The sequence below is a fragment of the Pyrus communis genome, chromosome 8 (genome assembly GCF_041283825.1).
Source record: "Pyrus communis isolate YQ-2024b chromosome 8, ASM4128382v1, whole genome shotgun sequence".
Classification (NCBI taxonomy): domain Eukaryota; kingdom Viridiplantae; phylum Streptophyta; class Magnoliopsida; order Rosales; family Rosaceae; genus Pyrus; species Pyrus communis.
Window position 1 is genome coordinate 20,124,071 of NC_142572.1, and position 20,617 is coordinate 20,144,687.

The 20,617-nt window shown below is 38.0% G+C and overlaps 3 protein-coding genes across 13 annotated transcripts; 2 read left to right on the plus strand and 1 right to left on the minus strand.

Moving 5' to 3' along the window:
• Positions 1–2,063: 2,063 nt before the first annotated feature.
• On the plus strand, positions 2,064–3,927 carry LOC137718689 (WRKY transcription factor WRKY76). Of its 2 annotated transcripts, XM_088698264.1 has the most exons (5): positions 2,068–2,180; positions 2,260–2,339; positions 2,602–2,892; positions 3,008–3,127; positions 3,259–3,927. In XM_088698264.1, exons 2-5 carry the CDS (start codon positions 2,310–2,312, stop codon positions 3,664–3,666), a joined length of 849 nt encoding a protein of 282 aa, XP_088554390.1. In that variant the 5' UTR covers positions 2,068–2,180; positions 2,260–2,309; the 3' UTR covers positions 3,667–3,927. The 2 variants fall into 2 exon arrangements, with proteins under 2 accessions (XP_068314337.2, XP_088554390.1); XM_068458236.2 differs by having other exon boundaries at positions 2,064–2,339.
• Positions 3,928–4,489: 562 nt separating this feature from the next.
• Positions 4,490–13,742, minus strand: LOC137717787 (formin-like protein 18). Of its 6 annotated transcripts, none has more exons than XR_011065824.2 (18): positions 13,161–13,742; positions 11,696–12,396; positions 11,179–11,400; positions 8,775–11,068; positions 8,556–8,685; positions 8,044–8,115; positions 7,663–7,761; positions 7,477–7,518; positions 7,067–7,147; positions 6,930–6,980; positions 6,758–6,839; positions 6,431–6,525; positions 6,149–6,220; positions 5,932–6,048; positions 5,624–5,692; positions 5,467–5,533; positions 4,795–5,201; positions 4,490–4,690 (listed from the first exon to the last, which is right to left on the minus strand). XR_011065824.2 is itself a non-coding variant. In XM_068457275.2 (17 exons), the coding sequence occupies exons 1-17, from the start codon at positions 13,231–13,233 to the stop codon at positions 5,017–5,019; spliced, it is 4,452 nt and encodes a 1,483-aa protein (XP_068313376.2). In that variant the 5' UTR covers positions 13,234–13,742; the 3' UTR covers positions 4,490–5,016. The 6 variants fall into 6 exon arrangements, 2 of the variants coding, with proteins under 2 accessions (XP_068313376.2, XP_088554986.1); XR_015965501.1 differs by having other exon boundaries at positions 6,436–6,525; positions 7,624–7,761; XR_015965500.1 differs by having other exon boundaries at positions 7,624–7,761.
• Positions 13,743–17,176: 3,434 nt separating this feature from the next.
• Positions 17,177–19,705, plus strand: LOC137718219 (protein POLAR-like 1). Of its 5 annotated transcripts, none has more exons than XR_015965756.1 (5): positions 17,177–17,934; positions 18,024–18,493; positions 18,585–18,983; positions 19,070–19,224; positions 19,366–19,705. XR_015965756.1 is itself a non-coding variant. In XM_088699255.1 (4 exons), exons 1-3 carry the CDS (start codon positions 17,517–17,519, stop codon positions 18,939–18,941), a joined length of 1,245 nt encoding a protein of 414 aa, XP_088555381.1. In that variant the 5' UTR covers positions 17,177–17,516; the 3' UTR covers positions 18,942–18,983; positions 19,070–19,705. The 5 variants fall into 5 exon arrangements, 2 of the variants coding, with proteins under 2 accessions (XP_088555381.1, XP_068313825.2); XR_011065859.2 differs by having other exon boundaries at positions 18,585–18,937; positions 19,354–19,705; XR_011065860.2 differs by having other exon boundaries at positions 18,585–18,937.
• Positions 19,706–20,617: the final 912 nt, after the last annotated feature.

Genomic DNA, 20,617 nt, shown 5'->3' on the forward strand with positions numbered 1-20,617 from the left:
TTTTTTTGTGAAGTGTCGATTTAGTCCCTGAATTAACACCTTAGTTAAAATTAGGTCCCTGAATAATTTTTTTTGTAAAATAAGTCCCTAAATTCATTAAAAATTGCTAATTTCATTCTGCTATGTATTCAAAACTATTTTATCCAACTTTTCGTCAACTTAAGTCACTTGACACACTGTAGAGTGTATTACCATCATTTTCTCGCCTATAAGCCTTTAACATTTCATATAGGTTACGAATCTAACGTCTAATTTACCTTCCAAAGTTAACTTCATACACTATTTGTTTATGGAAAGTTACCAATCTATCCTCCAATGTGTATCACATGCAAGTAACATGACTTAAATTGATGAAAAATTGAATATAGTAGCTTTGAATCTAATATTAGGGATGTAATAGGTAGATTTTTATAATTCAATGACTAATTTTTCTGGAAAAAAAAGTAGTTTAGAGACCTAATTTTCACTTAGGTAATAATTCAGAGACTAAAATTGGCAGTTCATCCCTTTTTTTTTTCATAGGCGTTAGTGAGTTAAATTGTTAAATGTTATGAGAATGGAACACACACCAGAGTGCATAGACATTATTGTTTTCCATCACTGCAGCAAATCGCTATCTTCTTCAATTCCATCTTTGATTACCACAACGAGTAGCTAGCCATATGGAAGTAAGGTTTAATTACTCAGGGTAAATGATTAGGGGCTTAATTAGAGAGAAGACTCGTCTATAATTATAAGTTGTTAACATTGTGAAAACTATTTTCCAATACGTTTTATGTAGTGTTAAGTTGAAGTATACATAGTCAAAGACGTTTATGTACCAACTGGAAGGGACAGAGCACCAGAGGGGCTTGACATGGCCCTTACAATGTACACCATATGAGATCTCCCTGAGATGGAAAAGCTCTTGCCTTCTGCCTCTAACGTCGAAAAGTGAAGCCATAGCCGATTGCTTATAGCCTATGGCGAGGAAGAAAACTTCATGCCTACATATTTAAATATTTTTTTTCTCTTTTTAAATTGATTTAAATACAACCACTACTCCTAAGGAAAGAAAATTATAAATATAACATTCACCAAAAAAAATTTTGGATTTGTAACCTTCTCCTATAGGGTTCGTGTTCGGGGCCCTTCTTCTCCAAGTTCTTGGTTTCGTCATTGCCAGCTAGCTTTTAGTTTGGTTGTCTTTTTCTTTCTAATGGTCACAAAGATTCATTGTTTGAATCTTCAATCCTATTATTAAAAATAATGCATTTTGAAAGTCTTCAAAAAAAAAGTTGTTAGGTGATGAATATATATACAGAATGGACACTTAAGTAATGGAATTTTTTTTTTTTTGTCCAATTTGATTATTAGTCCCCGTAGTGATAGAAAAGTCGAAAGAAAGATGTTGTGTGTAAAAAAAAATTAGGTTTTAAATCTATGTGGTGAAGTCTATCAGTTTTTAGTTCTAAAATTATAAATTTCGTCAACTCTCCATTAATTGCTAGCATGTGAGCCACACATATGCGATTAAAACAGAATTTTGCATTAATTGTTAGCATGTGAATCCCACGTGCTCACGATTAACGAAGAGTTGACAGAACCTTTAATTTTGGGTCCAAATTTTAATAGATTTCAGTATAGGAATTTAAATCCAATTTTTTTACCACAAGAACAATCTTCTAACTACCTTATCACTACGAAACTATTATTCTAATTAAGTTTTTTTTATGTAATAATTAGGTACTTACAACAACAATAACGTTGCAAATACACCCTAAAAGCAAATCCCAACAAGCCACGTTTCGTTTTCTTTCTTTGTTTTTATACAATCTTGGAAAATTAAAAGGCAAAAGGTGAAATAAAGTGACCCGTCGAAGACCATAACATAAGCAAGCGTCAAGATTCAAAAGGCTCCCCGAACAAACATGTCGGACTAATACTAAACTTACGTCGTTTCCCATGATGACGAGCATGTGGTGACGTCGTTGCATGTTACGTGTAATCAGAGCGTCACTAGTGGTCATATCATATATTTTTCCAACACGCTCATTATATTACTTAATATTTCAACACAAATTCTCAGACATGCCAGGAATCGAAGGCACTAAACATTCGTTGAATCAATTGTGAAAGTTCCTTGAATTTGACAGCAAGATTCAAGACCCCCAACAAATACCCTAAACCTGTAGCTATATGTGTGTGTGTGTGTGTTGCTACTTCATCGGATTATATATTGTTCTTCTCCCTAGCTTGTTAACAATATACTTATTTCAGCAATCTGCAGGTTCTTGAATCTTTACATCAACTTATCTGAATCTATAAACATGGATGCTCATACCCTTAACAAGCAAAAGGTACTGAATTTGATCTATATAAACGCGGTTATGATTTATGGGTTTAACGGAGGGAATTAAACTCTGAACTTAGCATAATCCTTACGCATTTCTACACGCACTCTCACCACTTTCCTTGGACGTAGCATAATCCTATCCCATTTCTGCATGCACCATCATCGCTTGAGTTAACCCCCACGGACTCTTCGTGACCTAGGGTTGAATAATTTATGAGATCGTTTGATGATTTTGCTTTTGTATTATGGCTGATGATCGTGATCAGGTTGTAGACAGTGTTCAAGAAGACTTGCAACGTTTGAGGAAAGAGAATGAAATCCTAAGATTCCTGCTTCAACACTTGACCACCAAGCGCTCAACACATGAGCAGCAGCAGCTGCGCCAAATGCATATCCAACAACAACCGTGTGATCATCGACATATCATGACCACGAATATCAACAGCGCGATTACGAGCAAGAGACAGAGAACTGATGAGCATCCCGATCAGTTTCCGGCATCCCACAATAAGACATCACAGGTCCTCGTGAAAACCGATTCTAAAGACAACAGCCTTGTAAGTCAAGTCCTCCCTTATAATGTAGAAAATTAGACTAATTAGATATAAACCTAAAAGCATTAGGTTTATTTATTAATATTAATTGTGAATTTAATTGAACGAAATTAATTAGATTGTGAAAGATGGATATCAATGGAGGAAATATGGACAGAAGGTCACCAAAGACAACCCTTCATCCCCTCGAGCTTATTTCAGGTGTTCCTTCGCTCCTCGATGCCCTGTCAAAAAGAAGGTACGTATAAATGAACCATTTGCCCAAAGAAATTAAGTTTTTTTTTTAATTAATTTGCAAATGAATTCACTAATATTTTTTTCTTTTAGCTAAACTTGTTTATCCTGTGTTTTCCGCTGCCTGAAATTTAGGTACAGAGGTACATAGAGGATGATTCCATCCTCGTGGCGACATACGAAGGAGAGCACAACCATGACGCCATCAATGATTCTGTACCATTTGGACAATTTTCATGTTCACATAAGAACGTAATTGTGCCCGTTAATTTTCCTTCAAGTGGTATCGGAACTAATAATGACGTGATTAATATAAGTCCCTCTCTGCCGGAACCTGTAACGCTCGATCTTAGTCTCTCGGGATCCAGTAATCAAGAAAATGGAGGATTGGGAAGCCCTCAAAGCATGGTTAGCCCCGGAAGAGTTGAGGATTACGTTGCTTCGTTAACCAAGGATCCTAATTTCACACAAACTTTAGCTGCTACAGTTGCACGTTCGATTGCAAGACCTGCAAATATCAAATTCATAGATTGGAGCGGATAACTCCTTATAGTCAAGATACGTAGAAGAAAGAAATGAAGCAAATTTGTCAAACTTGACGGTCGAAGACGGACAACGCATTAATAAAGCTTATCATTTAAAATTCCCACGAAATGATGAGTTTCCTTCATGTCTTATCCCTTTCGATCACCTCAAAATGAAAAATCATTCATCTTTACTTTTCAACATATATTGTATTTTGTAAGTTATCTGCTGTAATTCAACCATAATTATTAATTAAACGAGCTAGTATTAATATTGAAAGGCTTGCAATTTAAGTGGTTGAGTATTTATTCATTCATCCAAGGTCCTGTTTTCAATTCCGCGCTCCCCTAGAGTCTCAAACTTGAACACGTGTGCCCAGAGTGACATGAGTGGTTGGTGCTATACGTCATGGAAAATTGGACTAGGGATTTGAATATATCACATGATTAGCCATTTTCACCATGTCATCATCCATTTAGTTGAATAATAATACCAACCCAAGGTTGTAGACAAAAAGCACAATTGACTAGAGCTTCAAGACAAAGACCAAAAACCTACCAAAAAAGCATAGCTCCGGTCTTTGTCCTTTCCTCTATGCCAAGAGTCCTTGGGAGGGAGAGCAAATAGTAGTTTTTCTGCATCCCATTCGAGTCCTTGGGAGGGAGAGCAAATAGTAGTTTTTCTGCATCCCATTCGATTGTCTTTGTTCGTATGAGATTTTCTAGTATGTTTCGATGTATCCTATTCACCGGAATTTAAGCCGTTAAATCTAATGGTAAAAATCCTAACATATAAGATACATTAGAGCATATGCTCCGATGTTTGTCATTCATATGGCCCATTCTCAAAAAATTTAGATTATATTGCCTTTTTCTATTCCCTTGTATCAAAGATTTACATCCCTACAACTAAAATTAGGGATGGGAAAAGCCGAAAAGGAAACCTAAAAAGCTAGCTACTGTGTATATTTATACAACAAAATTCTTCATTCATATGGTACAAGTAGCTTGTTGAACCCGACTCCGTATACTCTCCAGCATCTCTGCTCCAGAAAACATTAAACCGAATTAACGGAAACAACGATGAAATCACAAGAGACGGATCAGAAGTTCCCAAAAACAATATTAGAGGACGAAATGAGCTTACTACTTAAAGTGACTTCTCCCTTCTGTACACCACCGGCTTTACTTTAAAATGAAGACGCAAAACATTCTTCTGCACGTCACCAGAATTGGATGTCTCAGCCGTATTTGTGTTCACGATCCTCTGAACCTTTCAACGGATTTAATCCATGGAGTGAAAAAATATATCCACCGGAGAACAGCTTTGGTTGCGAAAGGGAACAAAGGTGATATGTATCATTACGACTTAATGCTGGCACTCATACTGGTTCTGTATCAAGAGCTCGGACTCTTTTTTGGAAAGATTTCCCGCTTTCATCTTCTCATTTTCCGCCTCCTTGAGTGCTTTCTTCTTTTCAAATTCAAGCTGCTTACAGTTTTCCTCATGCGCTCGGACAAACAACTTCACAAAGTTGAATAGAGTAGATACAACTGCATGACAAATTTCAAAAATCAATCCGAAAATACGATAATGCAGTTAAAGAGTAAATGTTGTCCGTGAAATCACATTACTTCATTCTTAGCATCTAGTCAGAGGATCAATAAACAGTTTGCATGTTCCTAAGAATGCGCGACACTCAACGCAGAGGGTATAGACCAAGACTACTTCTGAATCGGCACAGAATATTTATGGATGAAAAGAATTACCTACGGTTCATAGAAAATCAGAAACACAACAAAGTTAGAAAAAATGTACCTTGCTCAAACGGGCAACGAGCAGGATCTTCCCCAAAATAAAGAGCTAATGCATCTGCATTTCTCCCCTGAAGGCAACCACGTTGAAGGTAGGTTTAACAATGTTTCTCTTAAGATGTCACAAGCAAACCCAACAGCTTAAAAAAATTGAGACATACCACAGTAGAATAAAGTGACGCCAACGACCTCACTTCGGCTTCAGCATGACCAAGGAACTCCTTTAGCGTCTGAACATTTCTCAGTAGATAAATTAAATTAGCATCAAAATAGATCTACCAAAAACAGGATGAAATCACAAGCACATTATGATCTTTGTACAACAACTTGAATGAGAGGCAGTTGTTGAACTTTGCCATCGGTGATCAAGTGTTTATTATGATGGTCTTTAAGTTTTATATGTGAGCCAACTATGTCATCTAATATAGTTTCTGCAAGCCAAATGTGCCAAATAGTTTATGTTTGTCACCTTGCAAAACGTTTCTGACACAGGACCATCATTTTCGGAGGCAGTCAACTCTTGCACAACCTTCTCTAGCCCTTTACTAATGGCTTGCATTTCCTCTGCCAAATATTTCAATTGTACCTACATCATAATTAAAATTTAGCTCATTCGCACCAAATGTATAAAAGTTCACTTTACCTACAAGAATTAAGGGAGAAAGAAAAAAAAGGAAGCATAATACCTTTGTTGAAGCCTCCAAACTAACTAGGTCTTTCGGAAAATCAAGAAGTTCTGGCAGCTTCTCCGCAAGCACCTGTGGTTTGTTGGAGAGGAATTTTATAGAATTGTCGAAGTTAAAAATTATACACTTGTAGAAGAACTCCATCTATAAGATCAGTTTGGGACTTAACCAAATGAACGTTTTCTATATGCTTAAACTTCTCCAGATCAACGTGTACCAAGTGAAGGAGAAAAGTTCCACAAAAGATTAAAAGAATGGACTAAAAGGCTTTAAAGAAATCACCTTACAGAGGTAATGCATGAGAGTCATCTTGTTATTACGGGCTCGTGTATCAGTGAGCTTAAGGAGACTATCCAATCGAAATCCAATAGCAGAACCTACAGGTATAATTAAAAAGACTAAGAACAAAATTAATCAACGCAAAACAAGGAAAAATGAGCTTATTTTATAACATTTTTGCAACAATTACACATCTGCCCAACCCTAACTTGCAACTTTGTTTCATTTATCACACCATAGTCGATGTATGCAGTGATTCACCACGTCTTCAAATCATATACATCATAATGATGTATTAACACAAAATGGTAACCAACAAAATCCACTCACCTCTTGCAGTCCCATGATTCAAGGCATTACCCAAAGAAAGAATGGTTTGCATGATCCTTTTCAGCTTTTCCGAACTTCTGATCTGATAAGCACGTTAGTGGAAATAGATTAAGAGGTGAACTTATCAATCACAGATGAAAACATAAGTACTCAAAAATGAAAAGTTGCTTGCCTCATCAGCCACTGAATTGACGGTGTTCAAATTCCTTCTGAGATCGAAAACCTAACAAATTGCAACACCATGGACATGTGAATAACATGAAGCACAACAGAAACAGAAAGCATTGGGAAATAATACAGTCCCCTCACCTGGGTATGGAATTGTATTTTAAATGAGAAAACTCTAAGCTTGGGCTCTACCCGTGGAACTTTCATTAGTTCAAGGAAAAACTGTCATAAAATGCACAAAGTAATTAATCAAAGCATAAAATGTAGAGAGACACTGGGAGATGGGAATTAAGATTCTTATCAAGGTGATTTCTCCCAAAGAGTTCAGTACTAATACAAAACTAAGACTAAATTCAAAGAGCATCTTAAGAGTTATGCAGTTGACACCAAAATATATTTTATTTCAGCCGACAGTAAGCAACAAGAAGCTAGCATATAATTAAATGAGCAGAATTATAAAGACAGCACTTGCCTTGCTGTCAACAAAATGAATTCTCAATTGAAAAGAAAGGAGAGGTAAGGGAAAGATGGAAAACGTAAAATCCACTCACCTGTTCACATTTTCCCAAGTTTTCCTTGTCTCCATTGTAACCCTGAGCACCAAAGCATGATTTGTTACTCAGAAAACAGAAGCCTTGTATACTTATTGTAAGCAATTTGAAGTAAAAATAACAAGGGAATTTTATAGAAGCTCTCACAGTGGCATGAAGCAGAAGATTACAACGAGATAAGAGTACCTTGAGTAATTCCATCTCTTCTTTTGTTGGACAAAATTTTATGAGGTTCTCAACCTGATCAATATCTAATGCAGAATCGTCCAAGGCAAGCACTGAACTCTGAAAGATGTCAGCAGGAAAGAAAAGGAACAAATTAGACAAGCTATCATTAATGTAGGAACTTCTGTACTAAGATCATTGCACCCAACATCCAAAAATCAGAACACCAGTTGATATCATGCATCTTTTCAGCAAAGAAACAGTCACTACTTGCTAGTATTTGAAGTTTTAAAATTGTAACTTAATCAGTATTTAACTCCCATTTATTTGTTTATAGAACCACAGACTAACTCAAACTGTTGAGGATATACAAGATAACATGTCCATTTAGGTTTAGCTTACCATCAAATCAGGCAAAGGGATTTTAACTTTAGTAAGCATTATTTCGCAATTATATGCCCGCCTTAGCTCAATCTGCAAGAACCAGTAAATTTCTCATCACAATTGAGGTGGCAAAGGAAGACTATTCAATTAATTCAATACAAAATAAAAAGGTACAACCAGAAACACGCTAGACAGATCCTCATTTCAAGCCAGTTAACTAGCAATAACACATTTACAAGATTTTTCCAACATGCCAAAAAAGGAGAGCTTGTGCAAGAAATAATAGACTTTATGACCAAGCACAATTGCTATTGGCTCTGTGGAAACATACTATGAAGTTCCACTTGCACATACTGCTGAATTAATAATTTGATCCTTAATATACACAACACATCAAAATGCTCCTTGAAGGACCCGTTGAGGAACATTACTGATGTACACTAGGTCAGGTAAGCCCACCCTGCATTAACAGATCGACACAACTCTAGTTACCCGCAAATGAAGTAAAACCAGTATGCAATGCAAATTACCAGCTGAACTTTTTCAGATTTAGGTCCTTTGGCACGACCACCAGATTTTCCTCCCGTATTCCCATTCTCTGAATTTGGAGCAGCCGCAGAAAAAAGACTCTCGAGTTCTTTCATGTCAAACTCTGGAGGCCTGGAGCAGAGTAAACAGATTCAGAATAATAGGGAGCCAATTGTATGAATTTATAGAAACTAATAAATTATTTACAAAAAATGGCATACTTGGTTGCTTCATCAGCTTTTTGTGCTTCAGCCCATAAGCTTCCGTGCATCGCTCTTGTTAATTTTAGCCAATGATATGGCTTTAGATTGGCCTTTTTAGGTTGAGGCTGATTTCTGGAACTTGGACGCGTGAGGCCCCGTCCCTTCAGACTAAATGGAACACCAGACGGTGGTCCAGGAATTGAAGGAATATTACCATTACTATCCCTGGAGTTGGATGTGGGGGAACCACTAGATTTTGATACCCCATTGGAGTGAGGAGGAGGTGGTACAGGTGGCACAGGTACAGCATTCTGGGATAAGGATTCCTTTGGTGCCAAAGCTGGAGGAGGGGGCGGTGGTGGAGCAGAAGGTGTTACAGTTGAAGTAGAGGCAGGGCCTGAACGTAAAGGAGGTGGAGGAGGTGGAGTGGGGCCAGACGTGACTGCTGAGGAAGCAGAACCAGGGAGTGGAGGGGGAGGGGGAGCTTCAGTGGAGGGTCTATTGACTGTGGATGATGGTGGTCTTCCTGAAAATGGAGGTGGAGGAGGGGGAGGTGGGGTTGAAACTGAGCTCTTGACAGAGGATGACATTCCCTGGAAGGAAGGGGGAGGTGGCGGGGGAGTGGGGGGTGAGACTGATTTCTTGACAGAGGATGATGTTCCTAGAAAGGATGAAGGAGGGGGAGGAGCAAGGGGAGCTGAACTTGAGTTCTTGAGAGAGGATGATGGAGATTCCTCCAAGGATGAAGGGAGAGTAGGAGGAGGGGGCGATGAACTTAAATTCTTGCCAGAGAGAGATGGAGATGACCCTGAAAAAGATGGGGGTGGAGGAGGGGGAGGGGGAGCTGAAATTGAGTTCTTGACAGGGGAAGATGGAGATGCCCCTGAAAAATGAGGAGGTGCAGGGGGAGGGGGAATTGAAACTGAGCCCTTGCTGTCAGAGGATGAAGATGTCACTGACTGACTACGAGGTGGAGGTGGAGGTGGAGGGGGAAGAGGAACAGATGCTAACTGACCTTTACCCTGTAATGTAGTTTTAGTGTGCTTGTTAAGCAAAGACTCTGGGGAATTTGAAGTTTGTTGTAGAAGTTCTAGTGGCAGAGGAGAAGGTGGAGTAGCAACAGAAACCTTTTCTACAGTTGCAAGCCCAGAAAATTGCAACGAAGAAGGTGGTGGTGCGGGAAAAGACAACTTACCAGGTTGGACAGATTTAGGTAGAGACCGTAGAGTTAAATCGGGAGCTGATGTGGCATGCGATGGGGGAGATACAGTTTCAGGCTGTCGGCTTTGGTCTTCCCTATTATATGTAGCATGATCCTGCAACAGAGCTGTAATGCCAAGAGCTGAGGGTGCACTTTGATATCTTGATATCGGCACAGGCAATCCTTGCAAGGAATTACAAAATGAAACTGGTGCAGATAGGGAACCTTGACGTGCTCGCTGAGATATGATTTTAGAATGGGTAGGGTGTAGGAGAGCAGCTTGTAGATCTTGGGGTTCAATCTTTTTTCTGATTAAACCGCTGTCTAGAGACGGTTGAATGTTGGTGATAGATAGTTTCCCAAGAGCCATGTATGGAGGACTCTTGATACTATTTTCTGATGCCCTTGGTTCTGTTTTGCGGCATTCGGGAAGTGATTCTACCAACAAGTTGGCTGTCTCTGTAGCATGAGCAGAAGCACTATCATGTCTCCCATGAGCCATAGATGTGGTACTCTTGATATCAGTTGCTGATGAATTCACTTCTGATTTAATAACATTTTCTGTTGCCTTTGGTTCTGATTTAACTTTTCCAGGAAGTGATTCTAACAATAAGTTGCCTGTCTCCGTGGTATGAGCAGAAGCACCATCATGCTTTCCCTGAGCCACAGATGTGAGACTCCTGACATCATTTTCTATTGATTTAACTTCTGAACGAAGTTTTTCAGGAATTGATTCAAGCGAAAAGCTCCCTGTCTCTGTAGTATAACCAGAAGCACTATCATGTTTCCCCTGAGCCATGAATGTGGGACTATTGATATCATTTTCTGATGACTTCACTTCTGATTTAAGTTTTTCAGGAGTTGAGTCCAGCAACAAGCTGCCTGTTTCTACATTATGCAAAGAAGCACTATCCAGTTTATGAAGAACGCCTGACGAGGCAATCTTCTGGAGCACATGCGTTACATCTGCCTTTGGATCTAGCCAATCTACGTTGCTAAAAATCTCCTGAACTTTTGCAAAAGCTTCCACAGGAAGGCCATCTTTCTCCTCCATACCAGGCAAATCAATAGATATAAGAGAAGAAGCAGCATCCATCTCCGAGAAAAGAACCTTCATCCAGATAAAATTATTAACAGTAGTGATAATGATTACCATGTGCTCCTAAACATGAGTTGAAATTTCACTAAACAAAAAGGAGAACGCAAAGGGTAGATGAGTACCTCTGCTCTGAAATTCTTGGGAAATTGATCCTTAACATTCCATAAGATGTCTATGTCCTCACGATTAAGCATCAAAATATTGGACCTTATAAAGGCCGTATTGAACATGATCCGAAACATCATCTCTTCGTGTTCCAGATCACCATCCAGACTAATACACTCTAGAACCACATCACCTTGGATATGGCAATGTATATCAATTTTAACTAGTTCACAATCTGCCTGCACCAAGAAGTTAAGAATTAAAACGAAGTTCAAAGCAAAGCATCAACATATAGATAAAAGAAACCATGACATGCAACTATCCAACTTAAGATAATAGCACATGAGAACAGATTTCCAGCAACTTCCAATAGGGCAGTTAAGAACTTAAGAGTACGGTTGGAAGGGTAAACGATCCAAGCACATGAGAACAAATTACCAACAAAAAGCTCTTCCTTGTTCAGGAAGAGAAAAATACAATCTACAATTACCAAAAGAAAAAACATATAAATGAGAGTAAAATGACTTCAACCACCTGCTTGTAATGTCGTACTAATTTGCTCCTTTTTGGAGTTGAGAACAAAACTTTAGGAGTTCGATCAGCAGCCATAAAAGGGTCCTGTCCATATATTCTAAATATTGGACGGCAACCTCCCTCTCCATCCATATTAGGAATAAATCTAATGATGATGCAGTCCAACGTAAGCGCCCTATCCAGTGGAGGCCATTCTGATCCCACATTTCTTCTTGTTATATACTGCAAATACCTCAGTTGCGAAGGCATGGGATTCAACGGTGACATTAACTGCAAAAGTTCCCTAGGTGCTTGCTTGTAAATCATGTCCAACGTCTTGTGCTCCTCAGTGTACTGCTTCCTGTAAATCAAGAGTGCAGCCAGCATGAATGCCAATACCAACCAACCACCTCGTTCACAATGCATCAAGAGCACATTATGTTGCCCGAGTGAAAGCCAGCTTTCACTTGACCTCAGGAAGTGGTGGATCGCTTCCATTGTGAGTAGTGCGCAACCTTCGTAGTGGCGAGGATAGTCCATTATTGTCATGTCATACTCAGACAATATGTTGCAAAGCAGGCTTTGGTTTTCTCCATCTCGAAAGTTAAAGACCATGAATGACGCATCAGGAAACTGGTCACGCAGTTGTCCTGCTATGCCTCCTATGTAGACTTTATATTCATCTTCTCCCAAAACGTCGGTGGTAAAACAGCAATCAAAAACTACATGTGTAGAGAAAACAATTACCAACAAGTAAATATACATGGTTTAGATTCTTCTGCAGCGTAAGGGCAAAACTATACACAGAACACGTGAACAAGCCAGCAAATACAAAACAAACTTTTTCCTTCTGAAACATTCATCAGCATTCAACTGTTGAAGGATATACATATTAGGAAGTATATAAAGAACACAAAAATTTGATAAATTCCACATTCATGCATACATTGTATCTGTGCAAAATTTGTACATTACCACACCAAAATAAAGTTTCACAATTTGTGTCTGTGTGCAAACGAAGTAGCGACTTTAGATTCATTTCTTCTTTCAACTTTAGAGCACAATAGTTAATTGCCAGATAAAAAATTCTAGCAATATACGGGAACTTGAAACTTGTCCGGCGTGTGCCCACAAATCAACCCTAAACCCTATTCCCAGGACATATTAAACAGAGCCTCCCCAATGTCTGTATTGGTCAAACTAATGCAGTTCCATTCATGTAGATTCTGTCCAACTAATGCAGTTCACTTCATTCTTTGGAATCCCAAAAGGCACAGTAAATATGCATCTCCAAATATAGACATCTTCTCAAATTGCAAACAAGCAGCTCTTAGTTGAGTTTCTAACAACAACACACGAAAAAAAAGGAACAAAAAGAAGGAAAAATACCAGCAACACAACCCACATTCAAGCCATTGCACAAATTTAACAAACATCATCTTCAATAAACCAAATTTGAAAGAAACTAAAGCCCAAAAAAGCATACCATAAACCCTCTCAGATATCTCCAAAAGCCCATCCGGTGGCTTCCGGTAGAAGAACTTCCTAAACAACGCCATTGTTTCTCAAGATCCGAAAACGCCCCTCCAAAAAAGATACCTAAAACCCCTCCAATTCAACCCACATTGCTCCGAAACGCAAAACCCATCTCAGCTCGAATGCCTAAATCACAGAATCCCCAGAGGAATTAAATAACCAAGCCCCATGACAGAGAGAGAGAGAGAGAGAGAGAGAGAGAGAGTGAATGTTGAGGAACCAGAAGGAATGGATTTTGCTGGGTTTCTACGGAAAGTGCTTCTGAGAGACTTAGCTTTCACATTCACACACTTATTTGTTGTGTGCATCAGAGAGGGAGAGAGAGAGAGAGAAAGACTTAGCTTTCAATCAACAATGGGGTATCTTCTTCTTCCTACATTGTATCAGAAAAATGTAGAGAGAGAAAGAGAGAGGGAGAGGAGAGGAGAGAGAAAGAAGTCGGATATGGCGTTAATTTTTTGGTTGAGGAAAGAGGGGGATCTGGGTTTTGTCTCTGTCTCTGTCTCCGTCTCCGTGTGCTTCTGCGTCTAACGGGTTTAGGGGAGAGAAAGGACGCGATTAGAAAAGAACGACGATTATTTTGATTGCTTTGATGGCACATCATCGCACGTGTGTTGTCGACACAAGTCACATTGCTCATCGTTAGTCTCTGAATAGTACTTGTGTTTGTGCATCGGACTCTCACGTGCCTCAATGGTAACATTTTTAATATTTTGTACTATTAAAAATCCGACGGTTCAAATTATTAACAGTCCTCAAAACGCCACGTGTCCAAACCATTGGAAATCATAAGTGACCTACTGCAATAGAGGCCATTGCTAAATCAATCTATTAATTTCGAACTCTTCTCCCTCTCTTTTAAAAAAATAAAAATAAAATAAAATTAAGTCATTGAACTTTACTAGCATACCGTCCATTTTATTTTGTTAATGAATGAATATCTTATATTCCTTGATTATGTAGTAATGCAAAGTACTTATAATGGAGGTGTACATTACATGCAATATAGATGAGCACTATCAATTTGGATTGGTTTATTTTCTTAGTTCAAATGACAGAAGATGAAGAAAAATGCTAGCAATTTTCTCATTTGGATCTTCTCGATTTTCATTTATCATATAATGTTGTTTGATAATCAGAATCATCTATTTTCTAAAACACCATTTAAATATCATCTATACAAAATATTAACTAAATCGTAAATCGTTTAGTCATTTAATTGTTATCGAATAAATAGACAAACCATGTTTATCATTAAACACTATAGTTTTGACAATGCTAATTGAACAGTTAAATGATTCTAAGTTGGTTTGTTTTTTACTTAATTGATCTTTAAAGGGTTATCTAGAAAGTAGATTGTTTAGATTATCAAGCAGCGTTACAAAATGAGTAAGAGAGCCAAGAAGGTAAAACAATAAGTTATAAGTAGAAAATTGCTAGCATTCCGTCAAAATAAATGCCTAACAATGAAGATCATACATTCTAAATCTGCAATTTGTTTCTTAACCGTTTGAGATGAATTTCAAATTTGCATTTTAAAGTGACTGAAAGCAATTTTGGGGAAAATATTTTTGGAACTAATCCTTAGTAAAAATGCAAGTAAATTATGTAAAAGCACTTAAAGTGCTTCTTGAAAGAAGCATATAATTGGTGCTTCTTGCATAAATCACTTTAAGTGCTTTTGGAACCAAAAAATATTTTCTCTAAAAGCGATTTTAGTCATTTTAAAAGCACATCCAAACGAACCCGTAGTTTCTTTTGTTTTTCTTAACCGTTTGAGAAGAATTTCAAATTTGCATTTTTCAACGTTTGTAACTTATTATTGTTAAATAAACTGATGTAAAACAAAATTTAGTAATATGAAAATTAATTCAATTATGAGGAACTGTAATACAATTAAAAATTAACCTCGAAAATACGTATACCAGATATGTCAAGCATAAAAAAGTTTCAACTATTTGTCATTAACAATAACAACAAGAAAGTCCACTGTATAGATCTAGAACGTCATTGTGCTCTATTTTGCACTAAGTTTTCGTTAGCTCCAAGTACTTCATGTATTTTTTCAAAGTCTCTATCCAAATAGGTATTTCTCTACCCTTTTTTCCTAAGTTTCTATCTTATAATCGCATTTTCTAATCGGAGTATATGTATATTCGTTTCACATGTCAAAATCACCTTACTCGGTTTCTTTTCATCTTATCTTCAATTCTGATCATTATTACTTTACCTCGAAAATCCTTGCCTACCTTAATCATTTTTCTTTTAACTACAACTAATTGCCATTGACCAACAAAAAAAAAAAAAAACGGTTTTGGACAATTGGACGTCCACATTCCGACCAGAATCCGTAAATTTGCATATATAGATTCTTATAACTTTATGGTGACCGATTCGCAGTGGGAATTTATATGTTGTCCTTACTGATTGGAATTTAAATAAACAAAACTAAGACAAGTAACCAAATAATAGAGGGGCACTCTGTTTATTATTTCCATTATTATTGGTTGGTCGTATGTCGGTATCACCACGATTGGCGCAATAGCTCAAGACCTAATTAGTGAACCAATTATTTGTATTTTTTAACATGTCGTCCTCTGCTATTTAGTACTACGGTATAGTAGTATTTATCTTCATTTGGAAGTGAGAGGTCATCCATTGTGTGGTTTAGCCAAACTCCTTATCTTCTTAGTGTAAAAATATATCGATGTACTAAAAAAAAAAATGTAATCATTTTCATTCATTTCTTTTGTTCTAAGTGGTTTATGAAGTGTTAGGTCATAAGGTGTAGTATATTCACGAAGAAATACTTATGTGAAACGGGAACATTCAAGTAGCGGTGTCCAAAATTATTCGCGTGATGTTATAGCGAAAAAGTTAAAATATGTGGTGTTGTGTTATTGATCCAATATGCTATATTGGCGGCCCAAAACATAGGTGAATTATTTTTCTAAACCCTAGTACTGGTTTGGTACTGATGTGTTTTTATAAAAAGTGGGTATCAAAAAAGCTAAGCTCAAATAGGTGTTTGGTAAACACTTAAAAACAACTTATTTTCACAATTTTTTATTAAAATAAGCTGAAAACGTGAAGCAGCAAAAATGAAATTATTCTCACAGCACATCAAAAGCAGTTTTTTTTCAAAGCACAACAATACCAAACCAACCCCTAATCTAATGTTGTAGATTTTGCACTACTAAACTTTTATTTTAGTTATACTTATTTCCTAATATTTGACACCAACTTGAAACAATTTGACAAAAATAAAAAAATTAAGATTTTATAGTATTCAGTTTTCAAAATTGAGGATGCTTGTTTGAGACTGTTTTTGTAAGCATTGAAAAATGCTTCTTGACAATTAAAAGTATTTATCGCCATGTTTTGTAGAAAAAAAAATTAAGAGTATTTATGAGTTATAAAAACATTTTATATAGAATTACCTAATAATTTATTGTTCACAAAGTACTTTTAGGAAGCACTTAAAATTTTAAGGCTCGCTTGAAAGTACTTGTATTTTTGAAATCAATTCTTAATAAAAATGTAAGTAAATTTTGAAAAAACGTTTCAAGTATTTTCTGAACCTAAATATATTTTCTCTAAAATAACTTCCAATTATTTTAAAAACATTTTCTAACGAATCCATGTGCTACCAATATTTATTTATATAAAAAAAGCACTTGTTGAATAGAATTGCTTCTATATCAAGAAAGTATCGTGATTGAGACGTGGATGAATGGTTGTGGAGGCTGTATCATATAGTTAATTAACTAAATGTTTCAAATCATGAGGTGGATTTTGTACTTTTGGAATTGTTTTCAAAGGAAAGGGATTCTATCCCTTCCTCGTAATTCATTAAATCAGTAGATCTATATTATTGAAATTTGATCAAACGGCTGAAGTTGTTATAACTTTTAAAGTAAGTTCCTGTTTATAATCATTGGATCAAATTTCAATAGTACGAATCTACTAATTTTGTAGATTAAGAAGAAGAGATGTGTCGAGGATCCTTTCCGTTTTCAAACATGGGAAGCATCATTTCATATTGTTTAATCACAATAATTCCAATTAACTTAAAAAAAAGTACAATTCAAATTTCAATTTCCCAATTTCATAATTCCCGAAATTACCAATTTTATTATCGGAATTGGAAATTTCATAAACCCTAGGGATTTGTGCAGCCTCCTGACGCTCCCAGGCGCCATTGATGAGCTTCCCTCCATTTTTTTCCACAATTTGAATCTCTCTCTGTCTCTCTCCTCACTTTCTCTCTCTACACACTGTCACCGGCTCATCGCATTTAACTCCGATGAGGAAGAAGAAGAAGGACGATCACGATCCCTTCTTTAAAACCCTAAACATTCTCTGCCCTTTCCGTTACTCCAAGGCCCGCCACATCCGCATCGCCGACATACTCGTTGATGAAGAATTGGGATCCGAAACCGGCGGCTACGATTGCGCCGGAGACTTCAATATGGATAGAGACCCACAACGCCTCCCCGAGGACGACGGATTCACGGCCTTACAGTGCTCGTCCCCGCTTTATATTATTTCCCGATGGTTGTCGACTCTGAAGCGAGGCAAACGGAGGCGATGCGGCGTCGTATGGAGCCAGAAGAGACCGAAAGAGGTCGCGAAGACGGAGAGGGAGACTGGCGACGACGAGTCAACGCACGTCACCGGTTCGACGAATGGATTGAACGGCGGTGGCGGGGAAACAGAATCAAGTAAGCAAATCAAAAACTCGAATTTCTTGAATTAAATTATCGAATTTTTGAAGATTTTTGTACTAATTATTGAACTTTGTAAAATCCAGGACAGATTGTGAAGGATACGAGCTCATTCAATTTGGGAGTTGCGTGCGGTTTGGTGTATCTGATCGTCACCGGTAAAAATGAACTTGCAAAGACGGCGGAGTTGCGGGCGGAGATGGAGCAGTTGCTTCAAAATGCAAAAGAGGAAAAGCAGAGCAAGAATTCGCGTTTCGGTTCCAGGGCGGTGGAGTCGAATGAGATGAATTTTGCTTCTTCCACCACCGATCTCCAACAGGCTTCGAGTTCGAGCTCTGGGAGCCGGTTTTCACTTCAATCTGGCCTGGTCGGTGAAGTGTGCTCGGAATTTGTTAGAAATGGAAGAGGAGAAGGAGAAAGGGATGAATGCGTGGAGGGAATGGATCAACTCGAGGCGGAGCTTGAAGCGGAGTTGGAACGATTGCAGCTGCATTTGGAATTGGATTCGGAAAATCATTCATCCAATTCTAACTACACGCAGCAGCAAAGATTAAACGTATGGAGAGATTTTAATTATAATTTTGTTTAAACTCATGTTTTGATTGATTAATCTTGTGAAATGGATACTTGTATGTAAAAAATGGCAGGCTGTCCAAGACACAGCTCATGGAACGGGCGATGATATCTCAGATTTTGTAGAAGAAATCGACGCGCATGGAGCAGAACCAGCAGATTATAACGAAATCCCCTGTGACTACGGAGTTCCTGCACTCGAACTGGAGAGAAGGCTGCACGAACTGCTGGAAGCGAGGCAGGAAGAACGGATAAAGGAACTTGAAGTTGCATTGGAGTACACGAAGCGCAAGCTTCATGAGAAGGAAATGGAGGCTTCGTGGTGGAGACAAAATGCATCCGCAGCACTCACATCGTACCACCATCAAGATCCTTCATCGTCGGGTGCTTCCCAGCACAGTTCGGAGAGTACATTTCACTTGTTTAGGTGAGAAAACCAAGCTGTACAGGGGCTTTAGACAAGCTTCGTGAATGTAACGTCACTTTTATTTTCTGTGTAATTTTACGGGGTACATTATTTATCTGTGATTAAACCGTAAGCCCAATCAATTGCTTCCAGAAACAGTAAGGATACCGAGGGCATTAGTAGCAAAGGGTGAGGCTGAATAAAACGGTTTGTGATTACCATTACATGTGAGCCTTCTTAGCGACAGCGGAAACATCACACCAAATGGTGATTTGAGGCTTACCATGGATGAAGAATCGCTCAGCCAGGTGAGACCAAGAGGCTGTGTTTAGATTAGTTCCTGAAAGTCTTCATTTGGCCCAAAAACTACTTTTTCTCGATACATTTCTTCGGACACAAGCAGTCAACTTTGTGCTTTTTGTGTGATTCTGTTGAAGATTGGTTTGCAGAGGACATTGGGGTACCTCTTCTCGACTTGCTGCTTCAGCAGGCATCAGTCCTCCTTTGAAGTAGTTGCTTGGGCTGCAAGTGTTCTAAAAGTCTTCGCCTAGCGCTGCTTAGGGCTCGTCTAGAGGGTGTCTCGACCTGTTTAGGCTCTCGCCTAGACTGCCTAGATCCGCTGAGGTTGCGACGCTCAACTAGAGAGAAAATAAATAACTTCCATTTTGCATTTCATTTTTTCAATAAATTGTAAGAGATTTGTTGGATACTTGGGATGAACAATTATTATATGCTTGTTTCTTATATTTTGAATATATTCTAATACCTTATAGGCGTGTTTGATTGGCTTCTCTAAGTTTCATTGGACTGGCTAGGATACTTAGACCGTGTTTGGTGCATGCAAGGATTGTGTTTAATGAGACTAAGTCGGACTTGCTGGGATTAAACGCTTTGCTAAGAGGCCTTAGCGAGACCCCTGAAAGGAAGAGGATTGCTAATCCCGTCTCCTACACTTGCTTCGCTTCATCTTAGGCTCGTCCAGGACTCCAATATGCTTCGCATAGTCCTCGTAGCCGTCCGACAATTGACAATGGACCTACATCATCTTCGAAACCCAAATCCCCAAAAGACGAGATATTTGAAAGAACGCTGCTGCAAGCGCAACGACAACCAGAAGTGTCCCCAATCCCCGCTTCAACAACGGCGCTGCAAGCACAAACCACCACTTCAACGAGGTCAGACCCAAAATCGAACAAATCTAGGTCAACCAAGCTCGGCCATTCGGGATTCCACGCCCATTGAACAAAAACCAAGCTCAATTCTTCGTTTTGCAGGAAAAAAAAAATTTGGCAATTAATCGGAAAAAAGAGGGAAGGGAAGGAGAGCGTGGGATGAAGAGAATGAAGGAGATGTAAGAGAGAAAAAGATGGACTGATGGAGGCTTCCAGAAGGAGGAAGAGTTTTTTTAGAATAAAAAAGGTAGAATTAATTAATTTAATATTGTTATATATGAATTAAAAATATAATATTGTAGTTTGGTATTATCTTTTTTTTTAGTCCGACACTTCACCAAACGCTTCACTAAATCAGTTCAGCTTAGTGTAGTCTAGGCCAGTCTAGCTTAGTCCCTGAAGCTAGTCAGTCCGAGATAGTCCAGTGCAACAAACGTACCCTATAATTTATATGTCATTCTATTTTGCAATTAAGTATTCCAATAAAATTTTGTATTTTTTTAAGTATAACTAGACACTTGTTTAAATG

Excerpts from the sequence above, each read along its gene's own strand:
- LOC137718689 (XM_068458236.2), top strand. The coding sequence starts at position 2,310 with ATGGATGCTCATACCCTTAACAAGCAAAAG. Across the intron at positions 2,893-3,007 it reads ATTCTAAAGACAACAGCCTT|ATTGTGAAAGATGGATATCA; the intron begins GTAAGTCAAGTC and ends GAAATTAATTAG. Across the intron at positions 3,128-3,258 it reads GATGCCCTGTCAAAAAGAAG|GTACAGAGGTACATAGAGGA; the intron begins GTACGTATAAAT and ends CCTGAAATTTAG.
- LOC137717787 (XM_088698860.1), bottom strand. The coding sequence starts at position 13,233 with ATGGCGTTGTTTAGGAAGTTCTTCTACCGGAAGCCACCGGATGGGCTT. Across the intron at positions 6,981-7,066 it reads AAATACAATTCCATACCCAG|GTTTTCGATCTCAGAAGGAA; the intron begins GTGAGGGGACTG and ends GCAATTTGTTAG. Across the intron at positions 6,049-6,148 it reads GTTTGGAGGCTTCAACAAAG|GTACAATTGAAATATTTGGC; the intron begins GTATTATGCTTC and ends ATTATGATGTAG.
- LOC137718219 (XM_068457724.2), top strand. The coding sequence starts at position 17,517 with ATGAGGAAGAAGAAGAAGGACGATCACGATCCCTTCTTTAAAACCCTA. Across the intron at positions 17,935-18,023 it reads TGGCGGGGAAACAGAATCAA|GACAGATTGTGAAGGATACG; the intron begins GTAAGCAAATCA and ends TGTAAAATCCAG. Across the intron at positions 18,494-18,584 it reads CGCAGCAGCAAAGATTAAAC|GCTGTCCAAGACACAGCTCA; the intron begins GTATGGAGAGAT and ends AAAAAATGGCAG.